Source organism: Podarcis raffonei, chromosome 4 (genome assembly GCF_027172205.1).
Source record: "Podarcis raffonei isolate rPodRaf1 chromosome 4, rPodRaf1.pri, whole genome shotgun sequence".
Lineage (NCBI taxonomy): Eukaryota > Metazoa > Chordata > Lepidosauria > Squamata > Lacertidae > Podarcis > Podarcis raffonei.
Genome location: NC_070605.1, coordinates 8,003,708 through 8,025,065, shown reverse-complemented (window position 1 = coordinate 8,025,065; position 21,358 = coordinate 8,003,708). Strand labels below are relative to the sequence as shown.

At 46.2% G+C, this 21,358-nt stretch overlaps 3 protein-coding genes and 1 long non-coding RNA gene across 4 annotated transcripts in view; 2 read left to right on the top strand and 2 right to left on the bottom strand.

The window, feature by feature from the left end:
- The window catches only part of PPME1 (protein phosphatase methylesterase 1), a 252,123-nt gene that overhangs the window by 85,297 nt on the left and 145,468 nt on the right, over positions 1 to 21,358 (top strand). The gene's annotated exons all lie outside the window — the stretch shown is intronic.
- Positions 730 to 8,011, top strand: LOC128412242 (uncharacterized). Its single transcript, XR_008330041.1, has 3 exons — positions 730 to 826; positions 5,112 to 5,235; positions 7,019 to 8,011. It is a non-coding gene; the product is annotated as an uncharacterized LOC128412242 (long non-coding RNA).
- Positions 8,303 to 12,425, bottom strand: LOC128412224 (sialidase-3-like). The gene is made up of 2 exons (XM_053385103.1): positions 11,838 to 12,425; positions 8,303 to 10,525 (listed from the first exon to the last, which is right to left on the bottom strand). The coding sequence occupies exons 1-2, from the start codon at positions 12,042 to 12,044 to the stop codon at positions 9,443 to 9,445; spliced, it is 1,290 nt and encodes a 429-aa protein (XP_053241078.1). The 5' UTR covers positions 12,045 to 12,425; the 3' UTR covers positions 8,303 to 9,442.
- Positions 18,494 to 21,358, bottom strand: part of POLD3 (DNA polymerase delta 3, accessory subunit) — a 240,208-nt gene continuing 237,343 nt past the window's right edge. The window contains exon 11 of the mRNA XM_053385101.1: positions 18,494 to 18,550. Within this exon, the coding sequence (XP_053241076.1) occupies positions 18,509 to 18,550 (42 nt within the window). The 3' untranslated portion in view covers positions 18,494 to 18,508. The remainder of the gene's footprint in view (positions 18,551 to 21,358) is intronic.

Below are 21,358 nucleotides of genomic sequence, written 5' to 3'. Positions count from 1 at the left end.
AAAATATTATTATTATTAGCGTCTCCACCTCCAGCGTTCTGCCCGGACGCTGAGGTCCAGCGCCAAGGGCCTTCTGGCAGTTCCCTAATTGCGAGAAGCAAAGCTACAGGGAACCAGGCAGAGGGCCTTCTCGGTGGTGGCGCCCGCCCTGTGGAATGCCCTCCCATCAGATGTCAAAGCGATAAACAACTACCTGACATTCAGAAGACATCTTAAGGCAGCACTGTTCAGGGAAGTTTTTAATGTGTGACATTTTAGTGTATTTTTGGTCTCTGTGGAAGCCGCCCAGAGTGGCTGGGGAAACCCAGCCAGATGGGCGAGGTACAAATAATAAATTATTATTATTATTATTATTATTATTATTATTATTATTATTATTCATATCCCAATACTCCAGGGAGTTCAAGGTGGCGGCCTTGGTCTCCCTCTCTTCATATCCTCACAACAACTGTGCGAGATAGGTGAAGCTGAGCGCCAATGACTGGCCCCGGGGTCATCTAGTAAATTTCATGGCTGACCTCTGTTTGCCCGCTTGGGTGCGAGCACCAACGAATTCAGCAGAATTGAGTTTGGAGTAAACAGGCATACAGTCAGGCCGTATACAATGCCGAAGCTAATTCCTAAATCCTGGCCGCTCTGAGTCACGATGCGGCACGAGTGTGCCAAAGTCCACCTTTTTGCAGAGGGGGCCCGAAAGGATAAATGTCCGGACAGCTGGGATTTGGTGGACAGGAGCCGGCAGAAATATTAGCACCCGATCGATGCAGAACCATGAAAGCATTTGGACCACAGCTGCTTCTTTTGCTGGCGCTGCTAGGATTCATCGGTAAGTACCGTATTTTTCGCTCCATGAGACGCACCAGACCATAAGGTGCGCCTAGTTTTTAGAGGAGGAAAACAAGAAAAAAAAATATTCTGAACAAAACAGTGGATGTATGATTTTTGTGGCTCATGCTGTGGCCACAGACATGTGATTTGATGGGAAGTTTGGGGTAGCCCAATGCAAAAATCCTGAGAATCCATGTGCATCTGTGCTGTGTAACCACGTTTTTGTGCCCTATTTTTTTTTAAATGCATGATCTGTTTTTTGCCCCTGGGCAATTCGGCTCCAGGGACCACGCATTCACTCCATAAGACACACAGACATTTCCCCTTACTGTTTAGGAAGAAAAAAGTGTGTCTTATGGAGCGAAAAATACGGTATCTTCCAGTGACCAGATGCAAAAGGAAGTCTCTGTCTTAAAGGGAAATATCTCAAGCTGTCATGGGAGAAATAGTCTTTGTTGAAAGGTCCTCTTTTGACTGATGAAGGGATAGGAATTTTGTTTGGTCTGATTGCCGTGTATTTTAGGGTGCCTTGCCACTGAGGGCCTCTGTTATTTTAGCTCAGTGGTACGGGATCAGTTTATCATGTAGACAGAGGGTGGTGAACACAGCACATGATATTATGGGCTGCCCCCTGAGCCTGCTAGATGACAGCACAAGGGATCAATGCCTTAGGAGAGCGAGAAAAATTCTCAGGGATGATTCGCACCCCGGCCAGCACCTCTTTAATCTTCTACCCTTAGGCAGGAGATAGAGAAGTATTATCAGTCATAGGGTAAAGGTAAAGGGACCCCTGACCATTAGGCCCAGTCGTGACTGACTCTGGAGTTGCAGCGCTCATCTCACTTTATTGGCCAAGGGAGCCGGTGTACAGCTTCCGGGTCATGTGGCCAGCAGGACTAAGCCGCTTCTGGTAAAACAGAGCAGCGCACTGAAACACCGTTTACCTTCCCGCCGGAGCAGTACCTATTTATCTACTTGCACTTTGATGAGCTTTCAAACTGCTAGGTTGGCAGGAGCAGGGACCGAGCAACGGGAGCTCAGCCCGTTGCGGGGATTCGAACCGCCGACCTTCTGATCGGCAAGTCCTAGGCTCTGTGGTTTAACCCACAGCACCACCTGTGTCCCTATAATCAGTCATACAACAGGCTAAAAAACAGTTTCTATCCGTGGGCTGCTAGGCTGCTGAACGGAAAATAATATAGTGCAACTGCCTTTCGGGGTTGGTGTGTTGTGCGACAAGCACACAGAGTGCAATGAGATTGAGTGTTTTGAGGGGGAGGCTCGGATAATTTAATTGTACACAGGTGCTACTTTGACAACAGTGGTACCTCAGGTTAAGTACTTAATTCGTTCTGGAGGTCCGTTCTTAACCTGAAGTACCACTTTAGCTAATGGGGCCTCCCGCTGCCGACGTGCGATTTCTGTTCTCATCCTGAAGCAAAGTTCTTAACCCGAGGTACTATTTCTGGGTTAGCGGAGTCTGTAACCTGAAGCATCTGTAACCTGAAGTGTCTGTAACCCAAGGTACCACTGTATTAGGTTCAACCCTTAGGACCACCAGAGAGATCTTGTGGACCACTATGTTGTCACCTAGGATCAGGGCCGGATTTATGTATAAGCCAAACAAGCTATAGCTTAGGGCCCCACTCTCTTGGGGCCCCCCAAAAATTTAAAGGGCAAAAACCTGGATGTACATCTCCAAAATATGAGATAAAAAAACAAATAAAATAAAACCTCTGGGTATAGGGCGGTGTATACAGTAGTTTTCCGTGTATAAGACTAGGTTTCCCCCCTAAAAAATAATGTCAAAAATTAGGGGGCGTCATATACACGGATACATCTTCCCCCCATTTTCTTAAATCTGAGTCCCCCAACATAGGGGGCATCTTATACATGGGGGCATCTTATAGGTGGAAAAATATGTAAGTTGAATAAATAAAATAATAAAATATTCAGTTTCTCACTTTTCCAAACTTAAATGCAGTTCTTTGCATTTCTGTAGCGATCTGTGATTTATTTATTTTTAAATCCTCATGAAAATTGGTCAACATTTTAGTCCAAATCTCTCCTTGATATCATTATACTTCTGGACCTGTTTGCTGAGAATTCTTCCTGATTTGTTCGCGCAGTTTGTGGGGAGTTTAGACAAACTTGTCTCTTTAATGAGCATATATCCTAATTTGTTTCCGGGGTGTGGGTGTGTGGTGGTTCGATGGCATTTCATCAAAACAAATGGTATCCCACAATTTCCTTTGCAATTTTCCCAGCACTTTCCTTATCACAAAAACTCTGATTTTATGGGGGAGAAGTGCTTAAAAGTGCCAATTCAGTTTTAATTTTGTGACCTGAATTTCAATTGCTTAGCTAAACACGTGCCTGATCTCAGTTGCGTTCACTCTAAGAACACCCCTGTGATAAATCTCTCAAAGAGAAGTCCAGATGAATCACATTGGTTTAGACCGCAGGCACCATTCGAGACACGGACAAGCCATCCATTGTAAAAATATTGGCCGGGAAGAGCAGCTGCAGCGGAAAAACATGTCTGGGCTTTGTGAACTAATCCGCAGGAATTAATTGGGGCGACACAACATTAGTTCCGACACTCAGGATCTATCAACAATCCCCCTCTGTGTGAAGATGGGCCTACTTTATTTATTTATCCGATTTACAAAATATTCCTATACAACACAAACCAACAATAAAACAACCTCCGCAAAAAAAGCAAGCATGAAATACGTTGCGATTCAGTAGAAAGTTGGTGACATGAAATGGTGAGCCGGCCCACTCATTGCACAAATGGGACATTTGTCCCGCTGCTACTAATGCCCCTTGTTCTCCTACACGCTTGTGCAAATTAACTGAAACAAGCAATGTAGTTTATTGGACAAAACTCACACATACATGTCCAAAACTCACACATACGTACATTAGTAACAGATATGACCTCCGCTATTTTTAAGCAGCATTTGAACACAGTTTGGCATGGAGTCTACTGTTACGTACTTAATTCGTTCTGGAGGTCCATTCTTAACCTGAAACTGTTCTTAACCTGAAGCACCACTTTAGCTAATGGGGCCTCCCGCTGTTGCCGTGCCGCTGCTGCGTGATTTCTATTCTCATCCTGAAGCAAAGTTCTTAACCCAAGATACTATTTCTGGGTTAGTGGAGTCTATAACCTGAAGTGGATGTAACCCGAGGTACCACTGTACTAGTTTCAAACAGTCACTCTTGATTTTCGGATGCCTGTACCACACTTGAATCAGCACCTGAATGAGCTTCTCCATAGTCGTACAGTCTACAGAACGGAGGCATCTTTTGCATACACAGCCCACAAATTCTCAATGGGGTTTACGTCTGGGGAATTCCCTGGCCAATCAAGTACCTGTGTTTGCTGCTCTGTTCTGAATTTCTTTACCACTTTCGATGTGTGACGGGGGCTACATCCTGCTGCAATATCCCAGTACCATCAGGATACCTCTTTCCCAGCTCTGGAATAACTCTCTTTTATAGAACCTCAATATATTGTGGTGAGAGCATCATTCTGTCTATTGGCTACAGGCTTCCGACACCATAACGACCAACTGACTTTTTGTGTTTGTTTTGAGTACAGGATTAGGAGTAAGATAGAAAACATGCTTTTTTTCCAATTAATTTGCACACAGGTGTAGATGCTTTGCTCCCACCCCCTTCAATAAACTTGCTGGTCCAGTGGGAGGGAAGGAGAATTACCAACCAGTTGTTGTTGTTGTTTAGTCGTTTAGTTGTGTCCGACTCTTCGTGACCCCCTGGACCAGAGCACGCCAGGCACTCCTGTCTTCCACTGCCTCCCGCAGTTTTGTCAGACTCATGCTGGTAGCTTCGAGAACACTGTCCCACCATCTCGTCCTCTGTCGTCCCCTTCTCCTTGTGCCCTCCATCTTTCCCAACATCAGGGTCTTTTCCAGGGAGTCTTCTTTTCTCATGAGGTGGCCAAAGTATTGGAGCCTCAGCTTCAGGATCTGTCCTTCCAGGGAGCACTCAGGGCTGATTTCCTTAAGAATGGAGGGGTTTGATCTTCTTGCAGTCCATGGAGTCTCCTCCAGCAACATAATTCAAAAACATCCATTCTTCAGTGATCAGCCTTCTTTATGGTCTAGCTCTCACTTCCATACATCACTACTGGGAAAACCATAGCTTTAACTAGACAGACCTTTGTCGGCAAGGTGATGTCTCTGCTTTTTAATATGCTGTCTAGGTTTGTCATCACTTTTTAACCTTCATTGTTGTGACTTCTTATATCCTAGCTGGACAGGAGATGGGAATCCCACTGAACACACGGACCTGTGCCAGTTGGAGAGGTCTCTGCCGTCGCTCCTGCCTGGCTTATGAGATCCACCTGGGTGTTCACGGCTGCCCACGTCACTATAGGTATGGCTGTTCTCCTTGTGGGTTGATTGTTTATTGTTTGTGAGCACATTAAAGTCTCATCACGCTTGTTAACGCCTGCCTTGGTCCATTGTGACCCCAAGGTCTCGTTCGTGGTCCCTCACCACTGTGGCATTCCCAAAGCAAGGAAGGATTGGACTCTGATTAATAGAATACAGAGGTACCTCAGGTTACATACGCTTCAGTTTACAGACTCCGCTAACCCAGAAATATTACCTTGGGTTAAGAACTTTGCTTCAGGATGAGAACAGAAATCGTGCTCCGGCAGCGCGGCAGCAGTGGGAGGCCCCATTAGCTAAAGTGGTGCTTCAGGTTAAGAATAGTTTCAGGTTAAGAATGGACCTCCGGAACGAATTAAGTACGTAACCAGAGGTATCACTGTACACACGAGGCTTGACCAGCAAGACTCTGGGAGGAGTGTGTATTATAATTCTCTCTCCAACCCTTGGCCCAGGTCGTTTTATTCACAAAAGAACTTTTTACACAGTGTTTGTAAGAACCAATCAGATTTCCTCTGAGCATTTCAAAAAACCCCACGTGGGACAAAGTCAGATCAGAAGAAATTCTTTTAACTGCAAAGACTACTCTGAGCATGCATACACAATCTGAGAGTAAATAAAACAGGACTAGAGGAATGCATTCAGGTCATAAACAGGCAGGAAAGGAAGGAAATAGGGCAAGGAAAGAGTATTTACCATCTCCTTGTGAACTCTCTTCCTGGCCCTTAAAGGTAAAGGGACCCCTGACCATTAGGTCCAGTCGTGACTGACTCTGGGGTTGCGGCGCTCATCTTGCTTTATTGGCCAAGGGAGCCGGCGTACATCTTCCGGGTCATGTGGCCAGTATGACTAAGCCGCTTCTGGCGAACCAGAGCAGCGCACGGACACGCCGTTTACCTTCCCGCCGGAGCGGTACCTATTTATCTACTTGCACTTTGACGTGCTTTCGAACTGCTAGGTTGGCAGGAGCAGGGACCGAGCAACGGGAGCTCACCCCGTCGTGGGGATTCGAACCACTGACCTTCTGATTGGCAAGTTCTAGGCGCTGTGGTTTAACCCGCAGTGCCACCCGCCTCCTGGCCCTTAAGATCTACCTAAAGATTAAACTACATCAAAGCTAACTATCATCTTTATGACCCAGGGTGCCTGATGAAGCAACTGGCCTGTGTATTTAGAATGCTTATACGTGCCTGTCAGGTGTAGAGAAATAGGACATAGATGCAGAGACATGGATTGATCAGAAATCATATCAAAATGGCTCAAACCCAGTCAACGCAACGCTTTCATCGCGGACACAAATGGCTTGTTCCATATTTTTTATAATTCCTCATAGCAATCCCAGCTGATAAGATATTTTGCTCCGACGTGCATCAATTTCCACTTGTTTAGGTTGAATTGAATTTGCCATTTTACCGCCCATTGGTTCAGGGCTGCCTTCCTGGCATGGGGGCCAGTTTCCGCTAAGCGTTGGAGGGAAAGGAAAGCGGGGGGAAAGAGCTACGAGGAGAGAAAACCCCTTTACATTAAGTCCAAACACTACTTAGGTCTCTGCAATTGTTGCATGGATTCTTTGTCACCTCCCCAACTTTGAATCCAGCGAAATAGCCCAATATTTGGGAGGCTCAGGACAATGTGTGGGGCAGGGTGTGGGGCAGTGCTTTGGGCACCAGGCAGGGTGACCTTTCAACAACCTGCAGCCTTGTTCTTCTGAGACTGCCCTTGGTGACTGCAATTCTGAAAAAGACTCGTTTCCTCTTCATTCCCAGATGCTGTGTGCTGAGAACCTAGCACAGAGAGGAGGTCAAGGAAATCCATCACTCCAGTGAAGGGAGGGATGTTCCGGGTACAAGCTGATCAGAAGAAGAGTGGCCCCTGTTATAGACAAGTTTTGCAATACAGTGGTACCTTGGTTCTCAAACTTGATCCGTTCCGCAAGTCCGCTCCAAAACCAAAAGCGTTCCAAAACCAAGGCACGCTTTCCCATAGAAAGTAATGCAAAAGGGATTAATCCGTTCCAGACTTTTAAAAACAACCCCTAAAACAGCAATTCAACATGAATTTTACTATCTAGCGAGACCATTGATCCATAAAAATGAAAGCAATAAACTATGTACTGCAGTCACACAATCAATCAATCAATCAATCAGTAGCTGAACTGGGTTCCACACAGTCAGAAAAACAAAAAAGAGCCGCAATAACAAAAAAGCAAAATAAATAGCAAAAAACAGACAGAACTCAGAGTAACACTCAAAACGTAAGGGTGGCACTCAAATCGCAAGCGTAACACTCAAAACAGAGAACGTTCGGCTTCCGAAAAAGGTTTGCAAACCGGAACACTTACTTCCGGGTTTGCAGTGTTTGGGTTCCATGTTGTTTGAGTACCAAGGCGTTTGAGAACCAAGGTACCACTGTATCTGTTTATTTGACATCACCATGGAAATCATCGCCTCCCAACAATTCACTATGGCTTCGATTTGTTTTAAGCTGATATGTTTTTAAGTTGCTTATTTCTGCCTTGCAGCAAGGTGATTGCGACTGTTTAATTTTCTTTAAAGGAAACGCTTCAGAGAACACACGACGCAACTTTTGAAAAGTTCGACAAGGCTAAGTTAAAGCTTTGCAACTGGCTAACACTACTTTCTGCTTGTTTATCATTCCCAAGACAAAGATGTAGCACATATTGCAACCAACCATAAATAAAAGCACGGTGGAAAATTCATTGTTTGGCAATAATGATTAAAACATGCATTTATCTTGAACATTCTGTTTCAGCAAATGATCACCCACGACTGCTTTCCGTCTAGACAATAGGGTTTAGTCACAGACGGGGCATAAGCTTGGCTGCTTTTTGCTGCAAAAGAATAACAGGAAATTCTGGAAATTCACTAACTCTGAAAGGGAACACACCAGGAAGATAACTTATTTGGAAATATATGTTGCTGGCTGAGATGTGCATGTCCATTGTGTTCTAAGAGATTTTAAAAAAAAATACATATATTTTCACACCGGCAGACAACTGAAGAAAAACTTGTGCAAAATAATAATAATAATAATAGCAATATATTTTTATTTATACTCCGCCCTTCCCGGTTCAGAAAACCGGGCTCAGGGCGGCTAACAACAGATTTAAAACATTTAATTGATGCAACAAAAAACAGCATAAAATAAAGTATAAAACGTGAATAACAATAAATTCAGAATTCAAAAATCAATTTAGGGGAAAAATCTATCCAATAAACATTAGATGACCACCAGCTGGCTGAATTAGTCCTATTTGGGCCAGCGAGGAGACCAGGGGAGAATTAGCTGTGGGATCCCAGAGCGGGTAATCTTCATAAAGAGGGGAGGGTGAGGGAAGGAAGGGGAATAAAAGATCAGGCTAAGTTCAAATTGAAAGCCAGGCGGAATAGCTCTGTCTTACAGACCCTGCGGAAGGAAGTTAAATCCTGCAGGGCCCTGGCCTCATGGGACAGAACATTCCACCAGGTCGGAGCCATCACTGAGAAGGCCCTGGCCCTGGTGGAAGATAGTCTGACTTCCTTAGGGCCCGGGACCTCTAAACTATGGTTATTCATGGACCTTAAGGTCCTCTGTGGGGCAGATCAGGAGGGACAATGAGATGACCTGCTATAGATCTCCTGTGTCTCTGGGTCTGTAACACCCCACAGAACCTGGAAGCTCAGGGGCTGATTATATTTGGGTTTTTAAAAAAACTGTAACATATACATTTCTGCATATCCAAGGAACCCCCTGCAAGCACATAGGAACAAGCACTGCCTTGCTTTTGGGGTGACTCTGATCTTTGTCCAAAATTACACCCAAGATCTGCACAACCCATGAAGTTATGGAGAAATCAGCTGGGTCATTTTAAGGTCAAAGGGCCTTTGAAGGCATGAACACCCTTCCCTTAGATCAGGGGGTGACTAACTGTGACACTCCAAATTAATAATAATAATAATAATAATAATAATAATAATAATAATAATAATTTATTTATACCCCACCCATCTGGCTGGGTTTCCCCAATGATACTGAACTACAACTCCCATCGTTCCTGGCTGTTGGTGCTGCTGGCTGGGGCCATCTCTGAGGGTGATGGATTCTCCCTCCTTGGAGGTTTTCAAGCAGAGGTTGGACGGCCATCTGTCATGGATGCTCTAGCTGAGATTCCTGCATTGCAGCGGGTTGGACTAGATGACCCTCGGGGTCCCTGACTGCTCTGCGATTCTACAATTCCCAGGCCTTAGGTTCTTCAGAAGCTCAACGTCGCTGAAAAGCTGAAAGGCAATTTCTTCGCATGCAGTCGCCGCCCCGCATTCAAACAGGCACCCAAACATCACCGGCTTGCCCTCCTCCTGGCACACGGCCAGGTCTGAATACCCGCTGGGCCCTTTGTTCAGCACCCAAGGGGCTGCCCAGCACCCCTTCTCCAACGGAGAGGGGTTCAGGTAGATGCCCAGATCCGAACGTTTGTGGCTGTTTGTGGGGTGGGAGAAGACCAGCCACAACTTGGCGCTCCTCTTGTGAGGGGCCAAGGACGGATTGACACCCAGCAGACACGCCGATTCGCCTGCGCCTTCCTCTAGGCCCTGATCCGAGGGTTTTGGCGCCGGGACGAAACTCACCACACTGCCCTGGCACCCGTGGGGCGGCTCAGGCAGCTGCTTGCAAAGAAAGGGCTCCTGAAAATGGCCTCCGTTATCAGCACTGAAGGCCTCGGCGCGGCAGCGGCTCCAGCCCGAATGCCGGGCATTGACGTACAGTAAGCGGCTTCCGTCCTGGCGGTTGATCTCAGCCAGCTGGCACTCGGTGGCTCGCAAGTCCTTGAGGAGCCGGCCCCGTGCCCAACTGCGCCCTCCATCGTCGCTGAGCAACGCGAAGCAATGGGGAGCCGCACAGCAGAGCTGGCAGAAGCAAAAGCAACGTTTGCGGGTGCGGTAGGCGTACGCCGGGACCACCAGGCGCCCGGAGCCGAGCTGCACGCCGTGGCCCGGCCCGACGGCAAAGGTGGCCCACTTCCTCCGCTCACCTCCAAACATCTGCCTGGTTAAGTCCACCGCCTGGCTCCAGGTGCGGCCGCCATCTTGGCTGGAGACGTAGCAGAGCTTGGCGGCGTTCCTCCCCGTCGCAATCTGCCGCCGGGCCGTGATGTGGTCCAGAACGCAGATGAAGAACAGGAAAGTGGTTCCGCTCTTCTCCTCGTGAACTGGGCAGGGGTTCATGGTGCGGTATTTGGGGAGCGTGGCCATCGGCAGGGGCTCCTGAGGACCCCACTGGAGAGAAGAAGAAGAAGAGTTTGGATTTGATATCCCGCTTTATCACTACCCAAAGGAGTCTCAAAGCAGCTCACATTCTCCTTTCCCTTCCTCCCCCACAACAAACACTCTGTGAGGTGAGTGGGGCTGAGAGACTTCAGAGAAGTGTGACTGGCCCAAGGTCACCCAGCAGCTGCATGTGGAGGAGCGGAGACGCGAACCCGGTTCCCCAGATTATGAGTCCACCACTCCTAACCACTACACCACACTGTCTCTGAAACAGAGAAGGGACAAAAGGGTTTGCTCTCGGGGTGATGTCTCTGCGCACTTCACATCCAACCTGGAATCATCATCATTAATTAAATCTGCATACCTTCCTTCGTCTGCAGATCTCAGGGTGGATCACAACATGCAAGTTAGCGGATTAAAATGTATAAAAGGTAAAGGGACCCCTAACCATTAATAATAATAATAATAATAATAATAATAATAATACTTTATTATTTGTACCCCACCCATCTGACTAGGCCTCCCCAGCTACTCTGGGCGGCTTCCAACAAAGATTACATCAAAATGTCACACATTAAAAACTTCCTTGAACAGGGCTGCCTTCAGATGTTTTCAGGTAGTTGTTTATCTCTTTGACATCTGACGGGCAGGTGTTCCACAGGGCGGGTGCCACCACCGAGAAGGCCCTCTGCCTGGTTCCCTGTAGCTTTGCTTCTCGCAGTGAGGGAACTGCCAGAAGGCCCTCAGAGCTGGACCTCAGTGTCTGGGCTGAACGATGGGGGTGGAGACGCTCCTTCAGGTATACTGGACCGAGGCCGTTTAGGGCTTTAAAGGTCAGCACCAATACTTTGAATTGTGCTCGGAAACGTACTGGGAGCCAATGTAGGTCTTTCAAGACCGGTGTTATGTGGTCTGGCGGCTGCCCCCAGTCACCAGTCTAGCAGCCGCTTTCTGGAGTAATTGTAGTTTCTGGGTCACCTTTGCTCTTAGCTTGACATACATTCCTTCCTTCCGCCCTTGCCTCATCACCAGCTACTTGGCATCACCCCAAGCCCCATCCACTTCTAAAGGAGATGGGGGGAGTTGCTTCAGAAAGCATCCCCCCCCCATACATTATGTGCAGAGCACCTCCCCGCCTTCATTAAACAGCTTACCTGAGCTGCCTGCCACCCTGCTGTCACGCTGGAGTTGGTGTGGCCGCATATTGGCAGGCCCATAAACTGCTGCGTGACGACAGCCTTACATTTATTGTATATAGTAAGAAAGAAAAGAAACATGCAAGGAAGAATAACAGCGTTACGCTTTCTGCTCCTGGCCTTACCTGAACGGACGTTCCTTCCTTCCGCCCTCGCCTCATCACCAGGAACTTAGCATCTTCGTCCCGGGGGGATGAGCGCTCCTCTGCAAACGCCAGGAAGGTGGACTCGGAGGGCAGGTAAAGCAGCGCTGGGATGCGGTAGGTGAGGCCCCCTCGTTTTTTCTGGCTGAAAAGAACCACCTTCCCAGAGCCAGCCTGAACCTCGGCCATGTTTTCTGGGCATGCAGAAATATTTGGGGAGGTGAGAGGAGGGAAAGAGGGAGATGAAGAATCCAATTAGTTTGTTGCATCACCTGAAAGGTCCTTTCTCCCTTTATAAACCTGCCCAGGTGCCCAGATCCTCCTACCACCAGCCCATATTCCTCACCAGGGGGAACTAAAAGCTAAGTCGCACCCAGAATCCCCTGTCTTCCTTGATTCCCATAAGTATACAAATCCTGGATTTGCACCCTGTAAGGGACATTTTGCCTCCGGGACTCCGATCTGGAGAAATTTCACACTTCTGGCCGGAACCAGTCCAGGTTGCAAATCTGCCTGCCGACATGTACTGAGCAACCAGTAGCTAATTGGCAACCTGGGAAGAAAACAAGCCAAACAGACCCCCCCAACCCCCCCAATAACATCCAGTTTACAAAAGCTGCGAAGCTTGGTCACCTGCAAAAGATTCCTGCTCACTAAAGGTGACCAGTAGGCTAGTTATCGCCAGAAATAATAATAATAATAATATTTTTTTTAAAAAAATTCTACCCCGCCCTACCCGGCCAGAGCCAGGCTCAGGGCGGCTAACAACAGCAAAATTACAGTAAAAACATAATGGGGGGGGGACAATTTAAAATACAGGTTAAAATGCAATTTAAAATGCTGCCTCATCAAAACCATAAGGGGAGGGAAACATAAGGGTCAGACTGAGTCCAAACCAAAGGCCAGGCGGAACAGCTCTGTCTTGCAGGCCCTGCGGAAAGATGTCAAGTCCCGCAGGGCCCTAGTCTCTTGTGACAGAGCGTTCCGCCAAGTCGGGGCCAGTACTGAAAAGGCCCTGGCCCTAGTTGAGACCAATCTAACCACCTTGCAACTTGGGACCTCAAAAGTGTTGTTATTTGTGGACCTTAAGGTCCTCCGCGGGGCATACCAGGAGAGGTGGTCCTGTAGGTACGCGGGTCCTAGGCCGCATAGGTATTTAAAGGTCAAAACCAGCACCTTAAACCTGACCCTGTACTGATCTACAGGAAGCCCTCTTCAGCCAAACTGCAAGCCTTACATGCATAAGCTGCTTTATAGCGTCTCAGACTATTGCTCCACCTAAGCTCAATACTGTCAACACGGACTGGCAGCAGCAGGAATCACAGTTAAAGAATTCCTGTCAGGGGGCCATTCAACCAGCAATGTTTCATCTTTAAACACACACACACACAACCAGACTCTGCCTCTCAGAATATTTGCACAGGGCTACAGTATAGTCCTTAGGGTTGAGAGAATAAATCCTAACTAGAATTAGCTGCGCCTCTTAAAAAGCGGCACACAAAACACTAAAAAACCATTCTACGCTCTAAATCTTATATTAATAATCCAAAAATTGAGAGAGCTATGTACAAGATCTACTACAGAAGCCACAAACAGAAAACTCATTCAAATTGTGTCCAGAAGGAAGATACAGTCTTTAAATGTTCCTTTAGCCAGGCTCCTGTAGATATCAACAAAGGATAAGTTAGATCAAATGAAGTGTCGGTGGTGTTGTGCACAAGAGTTAGACAGGGTGCCGGCATTTGTCACCTGTTTCGCCCCTGAAGAGTCTTAAAAAGTAACAGCTTTTGTTTGTGTGTGTCGGGATTCACAGAATGCTGTGTGAGATAGTAAGTCTGCAGGCTTGAGTTTGCTAGCTGATGCAGCTGGCTGATGCAATACTTTCTATGGAAGTGCTGAGTCAGAAAGACTCAGCAGTAATAAGACTCAGCAGTAATATGCTGTCAGTTGATTGGCTGTCATCAGTTTAAAAGGGAACCTGGTGTGGAAGAGTGTGGAGAGGGTGGGTTGGTTGGTTGGTTGGTCGGTCGGTCGGTCGGTCGGTCGGTCGGTCTGTCGGTCTTCCTTCCTGTTTGCCTTAAGGTGCAGCCAGGCATTCTGTTTGTATGAAATTCTCATGTATTATAGCCTGTAGAATATTGTATATACAGGCATACCTCGGGTTACAGATGGTTCAGGTTGCGTTTTTTCGGGTTACGGACCGCCGAAAGCCGGAAGTACTGGAAAGGATTACTTCCAGGTTTTGGCAGTCAGGCATGCGCAGTAGTGCTAAATTGCAATTCGCGCATGCACAGAAGCGCCAAATCGCAACCCGCACATGCACAGACGTGGGTTGCGAACGCTGTGGGTTGTGAACATGCATCCCGCACGGATCACATTTGCGACCCGAGCGTCCACTGTATTTGTGTGTATATATATATATTATGTACTGAGAACAATAGGATCCAAAATGTAGCAGTCTGATTGGTCCCAGAACAATGCAGCAGTCTGATTGGTCCACAGGAGCCACCCAATCCAGCTCCAGATGGAAGTGAATCCACAACCTGATTGGCCTACAGGAGAATCCCGGAATTAGCCAATCACGTGCAGCCCATTGTGTAAATAATGTATATAAAGCAGATACTTTGGGGGAACTTTCATTCCTCCTCACCACTATGAGCTGAATAAAGAGCATGAAATCCACTCTCGACTTCGAGTATATTTCTCTCTCTCTCTGTATATATATATATAGCTCACAATAAATATACTGCACTGCACTGAAGAACCTGGAACTCTGATCATTTCTGCTAAAGCACAGCGGAGATTTTGCAACTGTGTGGGGGGGGGGCAGGATCAGTACCTTGGTATTGGGAAATGACTTTTTAATTTTCTACTGGGTTGCCACATTTCAAAGTAAAAACCAGAAAAACCTGAAAGTTGTTAACCTCTCTTGAGAAAAAGCCTGAAGTTTGACATATGGCACTCCTACTTCCAGCAGTCAAAATGGTATCCCTGATCATTATTTTCACGGTAAGGAACATTTCCAGGAATCAAACCCTTGCAAGATTTCTCCCAGGAGACAAAACAGCAAGTTTGGACAATGCTTTATCCAAGTTGCAAGCTCACCAGCTGCGATTATTATTATTATCATTTAAGATGTGGGGAGATCCTTGTCCTAAATCTCTACCGCTTTGGCTCTAGGCAGAAGCCGCATCTTCTGTTTAAAGGACTGGGTTTCCGCCCCCCCCCCCTCCCGTCACTGGCAGAAGCGTTTTGAAAACAGGAACTCGGCTGCTGAAATCCTCAAGCGCTTTCTCCGAAAAGCGGCGAGAAAAATGCCTTTTTCCTTTAAAAAAAAATAATGCATTGCAAATATTGCAACGTTCCTAAGCGGTACACCTGAGATTGCATCACATCCTTTTTTTGCAGGAAACGGGCGGGGGGGGGGACAAAAACACGACTCTCTTTGGATTTCCAGCAATCATCCTTCCCTCCTCCCCCCCAAAAAAATCCTGATGTGAGGAGGTCTCTTCCAGGGGACTGAAATCGATCTTCCTCCCTGGGCAAACTTCTGCAAAAATAAGTGGGGCTGCTGGAGACGCTTCCATCTAGGGCGGGGGGAGTTATATCCCCACCCCCATAAAAGAGATATATTCCCTAGTTTATATTTTACCCCTTTAAATGCACCACACTGCCCCCTCCCATCCTTTCATGGAGCTTCCCCTATTTTTTTTGCGGGGGGAGGATAATTATGGGTTTTCTCTCCCTGGGATTTCCCTGCAACGTCCTTCCTCCATCACTCACCGTGCAAAAGCTGTGCAAAAGCTCTCCAGCAGCGCAGGTGAAAGCGGCGCGGGGAGAGGATCGGTGCGCAGGATCAGCTCCTTGGATAGGGCGCAGGGCGAGATCAGGATTTCCTCCTCCGACGAAGCACCGCCCCTCCTTTAGCCGCGCCCACTGAGCATCACTCAGCACCCCAGAGAGACATCCCACAGCATCCCTCCTGCGCCATTCAGAGCGCAGACCCGTGGGAAGGTTTGCCCGTGTGAAACGCTCGCGGGCCTTTGCTGCCTTTGCCACTTCCGCCCCCGCCCCGTTGACAATAGCTTAACATTACTTTATCTCCTGCTCAGTTTATGTACATCAAGCTGTTAGCAAAGGCACTGTGGTTGTTTTTTAAAGTGATAATACGAGGCAGAAGTACAGTAGTGCTTCCAAGGATTATTTGATGCTCATGCATCAAAAGAATAAACAGATTTATTGCTCCAAACACAGCTACGCGGAAGCAAAGAGTATACTGTACAGTGGTACCTCGGGTTACATACGCATCAGGTTACAGACTCTGCTAACCCAGAAATAGTACCTTGGATTAAGAACTTTGCTTCAGGATGAGAATAGAAATCGTGCTCCGGCGGCACGGCAGCAGCAGGAGGCCCCATTAGCTAAAGTGGTGCTTCAGGTTAAGAACAGTTTCAGGTTAAGAACGGACCTCCAGAACGAATTAAGTACTTAACCCGAGGTACCACTGTATATGACATTTTTAAAAAATTATTCTTACCATGGTAGATGGCAAGGGAATCGACCATTTTGCTTCAACCAAATGTGCTCCTTCAACTACCATGGTCTCTTCCCAAATAAGTAGAATAATTTTTTTAAACCATGACAATATTTATGCTGCCCTTGTGTTCCACATCTGCGCTGACGCTGCACATAGCTTTTCCTTCTGGGATCTCGCTCAGTCTTACTTCTTATTTCTTTCTGTATTTCTTTTTTCATTTAAAAAGGAACAAATAAACACACCCACCCATACTATTATGTAGCTCAGAATCAGGGCCAGATTTTGGTTTGATGAGGCCCTAAGCTACTGAAGGTAATGGGGCCCTTTATATGTCAAGCTGTCCTTTGTCAAGTAGCTGTTTTTGGTGTTAAATACAATCATACCTCTGGTTTCAGATGCTTCAGGTTGTGTTTTTTTAGTTTACGGACTGCCGAAACCCAGAAGGACCGGAACAGGTTACTTCTGGGTTTCGGTGGTCACACATGCACAGAAGTGCTAAATTGCACTTTGCGCATGTGCAGAAGCACTGAATTGCAACCTGTGCATGCACAGACGCGCAGCTGCGGGTTGCGAACGCTGCGGGTTGCGAACGTGCATCCCGCACGGCTCACATTCACTACCCGAGTGGCCAATGTATAGGCTATATGGTAATTTATGGACTTCATAGGTATCTAAAGCCATTTGCACATGCAGAATGGAGGCACCCTATATATAGAAAGGAGCAAACCAGGGATATTTTAGGGAGCAGGCTAGCAGGCGGGGCCCATGACTAACATCACAGGGGCCTACACAAGACAAAACACTGTTGCTGCGTGTAGGTTTTATTTTATTTATCTTATATTTTGGAAATGTACATCCAGGTTTTTTTTCCTTTAATTTTTTTGGGGGCCCCCAAGAGAGTGGGCAGCCCTAAGCTATAGCTTGTTTAGCTTATATGTAAATCCGGCACTGCTCAGAATGCAACCATCCTTTGTGTGTTAACAGCTGCACTCGTATATTATGAGCTGGCAGCTTATAATACACAGGGTTACGCTGGAAATGCTGGGGTGCGATTCTGCTTGTCTGAAGGCTGATGGGTTTTGCGGGGGGGGGGAGAAAAGCAGCTAAGGAGGGGGGCCATCAAGTTTCCGAGGCTGCCTTTCTGACCTAGCTTGTGCTGACTTTCCTTCTGATGCCCTTAGAAAGGGGTCACAAACGTTTTCAGCAGGGGGCTAGTCCACTGTCCCTCAGACCTTGCGGGGGGCCAGACTATATATATTTTTTGGGGGGGGGATAAAAGGACACATTCTACTTATGTAAAAACACCAGGCATGCTCCACAAATAACCCAGAGATGCATGCTAAATAAAAGCACACATTCTACTTATGTAAATCCGCAGGCCAGATTTGGGGTTGTAAAGACTGTGGAGAGAAGTGGGTTCCCTCTTCCCACCTTAGATCAAATCTATGCTTCCAGGTGCCATAAGAAAGCTGCAGAGATAGCGCAGGATAGTGTGCACCCCGGAAATTATCTCTTTCAGCTTCTGCCTCCTGGAAGAAGGTCCAGGGTTATAAAGACTAGGACTAGCCACCTGAGAAACAGTTTCTATCCAAATGCGATTTTGGTTTTAAACGCAGTGCAAGGTAGTATCTACGGAGTATATTGTATTTTAAAAATGGGGTATCAGAGTTTTTAGGGGGCTAACCAGGCTGGGATAGCTGGCTTCTTAGTTTCTGAATGCCTGATGTAGATTTTCAATTTCGTTGTTCTGTATGGGGCAATGACAATAAAGATTATCGTATCGTATTATCATATCATATCGTAGAAGGCAATTGGGCCGGATCCAGCCCCCAGGCCTTAGTTTGCCTACCCCTGCTCTTTCTGAGCTCATTTTTTTACTACTTCTTCATCCTTTGAGAGAGGAGACATCTTTGTATCTCTCACCTGCTGAGAAGGAAAAGCAGGCATCCATCTTTGTGTCTTCACCTTCATTAGTTTGAACAAGGCTCATTCCTATAACAAAGCATGCAATTCTTTTATCAAACTAGGCATACTTTCCTTCCCTGAACTTAGAGATTCAGGGCTCAATCACACTTCCAGTTGCCCCACGATTTTTAGGCAGAGTTTCGAGAGCTTTTCATTTTGTTCCATCTCTTTCCCTGGGAAAACCTGCCGATGTCTGTTCCAATTCAGCAGTAAACATCGGGTTACATATACTTTTCTGACTTTTTGCAATGCAGTTATTGTCTATTTCTTGTCTGTATATGTATGTGTGTGTAAATCTATTTTAGCATAAAATATATTTAAATGTACATGTTTTAATGCACACTGAAATATGCCTTTTCATAAAGATTTATTTTTTAAAAAACTGCACATCAGTACAGAAACAGAATTGAACTCTTGAATAAACATATAAGGCAAAACGGATGGAAATCAGAAGGCGTCTGATCTGATCTGCCCATCCCTTCATGTAATAATAAATTTATATAAATAATAATAATAATAATAACTTTTATTTATACCCCGCCCTCCCCAGCCAAGACCGGGCTCAGGGCGGCTAACACCAGGTATAAAACAACTGATTAAAATACAACTGAAAAACAAGATTAAAATACAACATTAAAATGCAGCCTCATTTCAGTAGAAACTCAAATCAAAAACTTTTTGGGGATGAAAACGTCCAATCTTCACCAAGGCCAACTATCCAGACTGGTCCTACATGGGCCAAAGAAAGAGGTTTACTACAGGCTATCTCCCCTGATGTGCTAGATTTCCAGATACGGGAAGTAGTGTTGTTGTTTTTTAAGGGGATGAACTGCAACAGGAAGCGGTAGAGATCTGAGGTGGAGCATGGGCAGAGCAATTATCTGAAGTTATCACCAGCACGTGTGCCAGGACTTCATAGAGTGCCATGCGAAGCCAGAGGCAGGCACAGCATGCAATACAACATGTAGCTACACTAAGCAGAATTGGGTAGTATCACGCTATTCCTCACAAATAAGAGGGGCAGAACTCACAAGCCACAAGCCTTTGGCCAACATGGTGCCAGCCAGCCTGGAGGCCGGCACATGTGATATGTAACTTTAAGAACTGGTGCTAGAGTTTGCTCTTTTTCATTCCTCCTCCCTTCCCACCCTCTTTTCCTTGTGTGTCATTGCCTTTCAGAATGCAAGCCTGAAGACAGGATCTGTGTTAACTACAGATCTCCGTAAGCCACTCTGGGGGTCCAGACCATGAAGAGAATTATTGGTTAATGGTAATTAAGAGTAACAGAGAAATTAAGAAATGCAGAAGAAGTGATAAAGAACGGAAAATCGTCAGAGGTGGTTAGACGGAAGTCTAAAATATTGTATAAGATAAGAAGTTATGTTAAATGAATGTTGGAAATGATATGTAAAAAACCCCCAATAAAAATGTATATATATAAAAAATACTGTAGGTAAGTAAATGTAAATGTCAGTAAAATGGTGGTGGTGGTAATAATAATAATAATAAAATAATAATAATACAGTGGTACCTCAGAAGTTGAACGGAATCTGTTCTGGAAGTCCAGTTGACTTCCAAAACATTCGGAAACCAAGGCGTGGTTTCTGATTGGCTGCAAGAAGCTCCTACATCCAATCAGAAGCCACGTCAGACATTCGGGTTCCAAAGAACGTCCGCAAACTGAAACACTCACTCCTGGGTTTACGGTGTTCAGAAGCCAAAACGTTCGACTTGCAAGGCGTTCAAGATCCAAGATACGATGATGATGATGATGGTAATAATAATAATAATAATAATAATAATAATAATAATAATAATATATTCCTGTTTTCTAGCACTGCTGATCAAGACAAATCAGAAAGCCATGAAAGGCCACCATCTCGTTGCCACAGGAAAATGAACCTCTGGGCCCAAACTGAGCGACATCTTGCAGGAGTCAGGGAACGGGATACTCAAATAATCCAAAAACACACATCTGGGAATGAGAGAGACTTATTTCAAATGCAGCTCCTTTCTTTAGAAGGCACAGAAATTTGTGTGTGGGACAGAGAGCTGTTGTAGACGTTTTATGCATCCTTCCTAATGGGCTTAAGAAATCTCTGTTTTGCACAGCCATGTGATGGCTTTAATTTTGGTTTGGTTTGCAATGAGGCAACCACCTTCATTCATCTTCTCCCTGAACTACAGACTTGGGCTCCATTCTTTAGATATCCTCCCAATTTCTCCACTTTCTGCACCCTTCTTGGGCAGAAGTGAGGGGAAGCCCATAAACTCAGGGTTTCAGCGTAGTGGGGGAGCACAACATGGCACCCCCACCGCAAAGCTAACAGAAGATGCAGAAACTCCTGGCTTTGCCATTTGCTGTGAACCTTGAAGTCCCTTCTCTATAATAAATAATAATAATATTTTTTTATTTATACCCCGCCCTTCCCGGTTCAGAAAACCGGCCTCAGGGCGGCTAACAACAAATTTAAAACACTTAATTGATGCAACAAAAAAACCAGCATAAAATACAGTATAAAACGTGAATAATAAATTCAGAATTCAAAAATCAATTTAGGAGGGAAATCCATCCAATAAACATTAGATGATCACCAGGACTAGCTGGCTAAATTAGTCCTGTTTGGGCCAGCGAGGAGACCAGGGGAGAATGAGCTGTGGGATCCCAGAGTGGGTAATCTTCATAAAAAGGGGAGAGGGAGGGAAGGAAGCGGAATAAAAGATCAGGCTAAGTTCAAATTGAAAGCCAGGCGGAATAGCTCTGTCTTACAGGCCCTGTGGAAGGAGGTTAAATCCTGCAGGGCCCTGGCCTCATGGGACAGCATTCCACCAGGTCGGAGCCACCACTGAGAAGGCCCTGGCCCTGGTGGAGGATAATCTGACTTCCTTAGGGCCCGGGACCTCTAAACTATGATTATTCATGGACCTTAAGGTCCTCTGTGGGGCAGATCAGGAGGGACAATGAGATGACCTGCTATAGATCTCCTGTGTCTCTGCGCCT

What these genes read in the sequence shown, in the direction of transcription:
- LOC128412224 (XM_053385103.1), bottom strand. Translation starts at nt 12,044, where the DNA reads ATGGCCGAGGTTCAGGCTGGCTCTGGGAAGGTGGTTCTTTTCAGCCAG. An exon ending in AGGAAGGAACGTCCGTTCAG is followed by an intron (nt 10,526 to 11,837) that starts GTAAGGCCAGGA and finishes TCTTCTCTCCAG; the next exon opens with TGGGGTCCTCAGGAGCCCCT.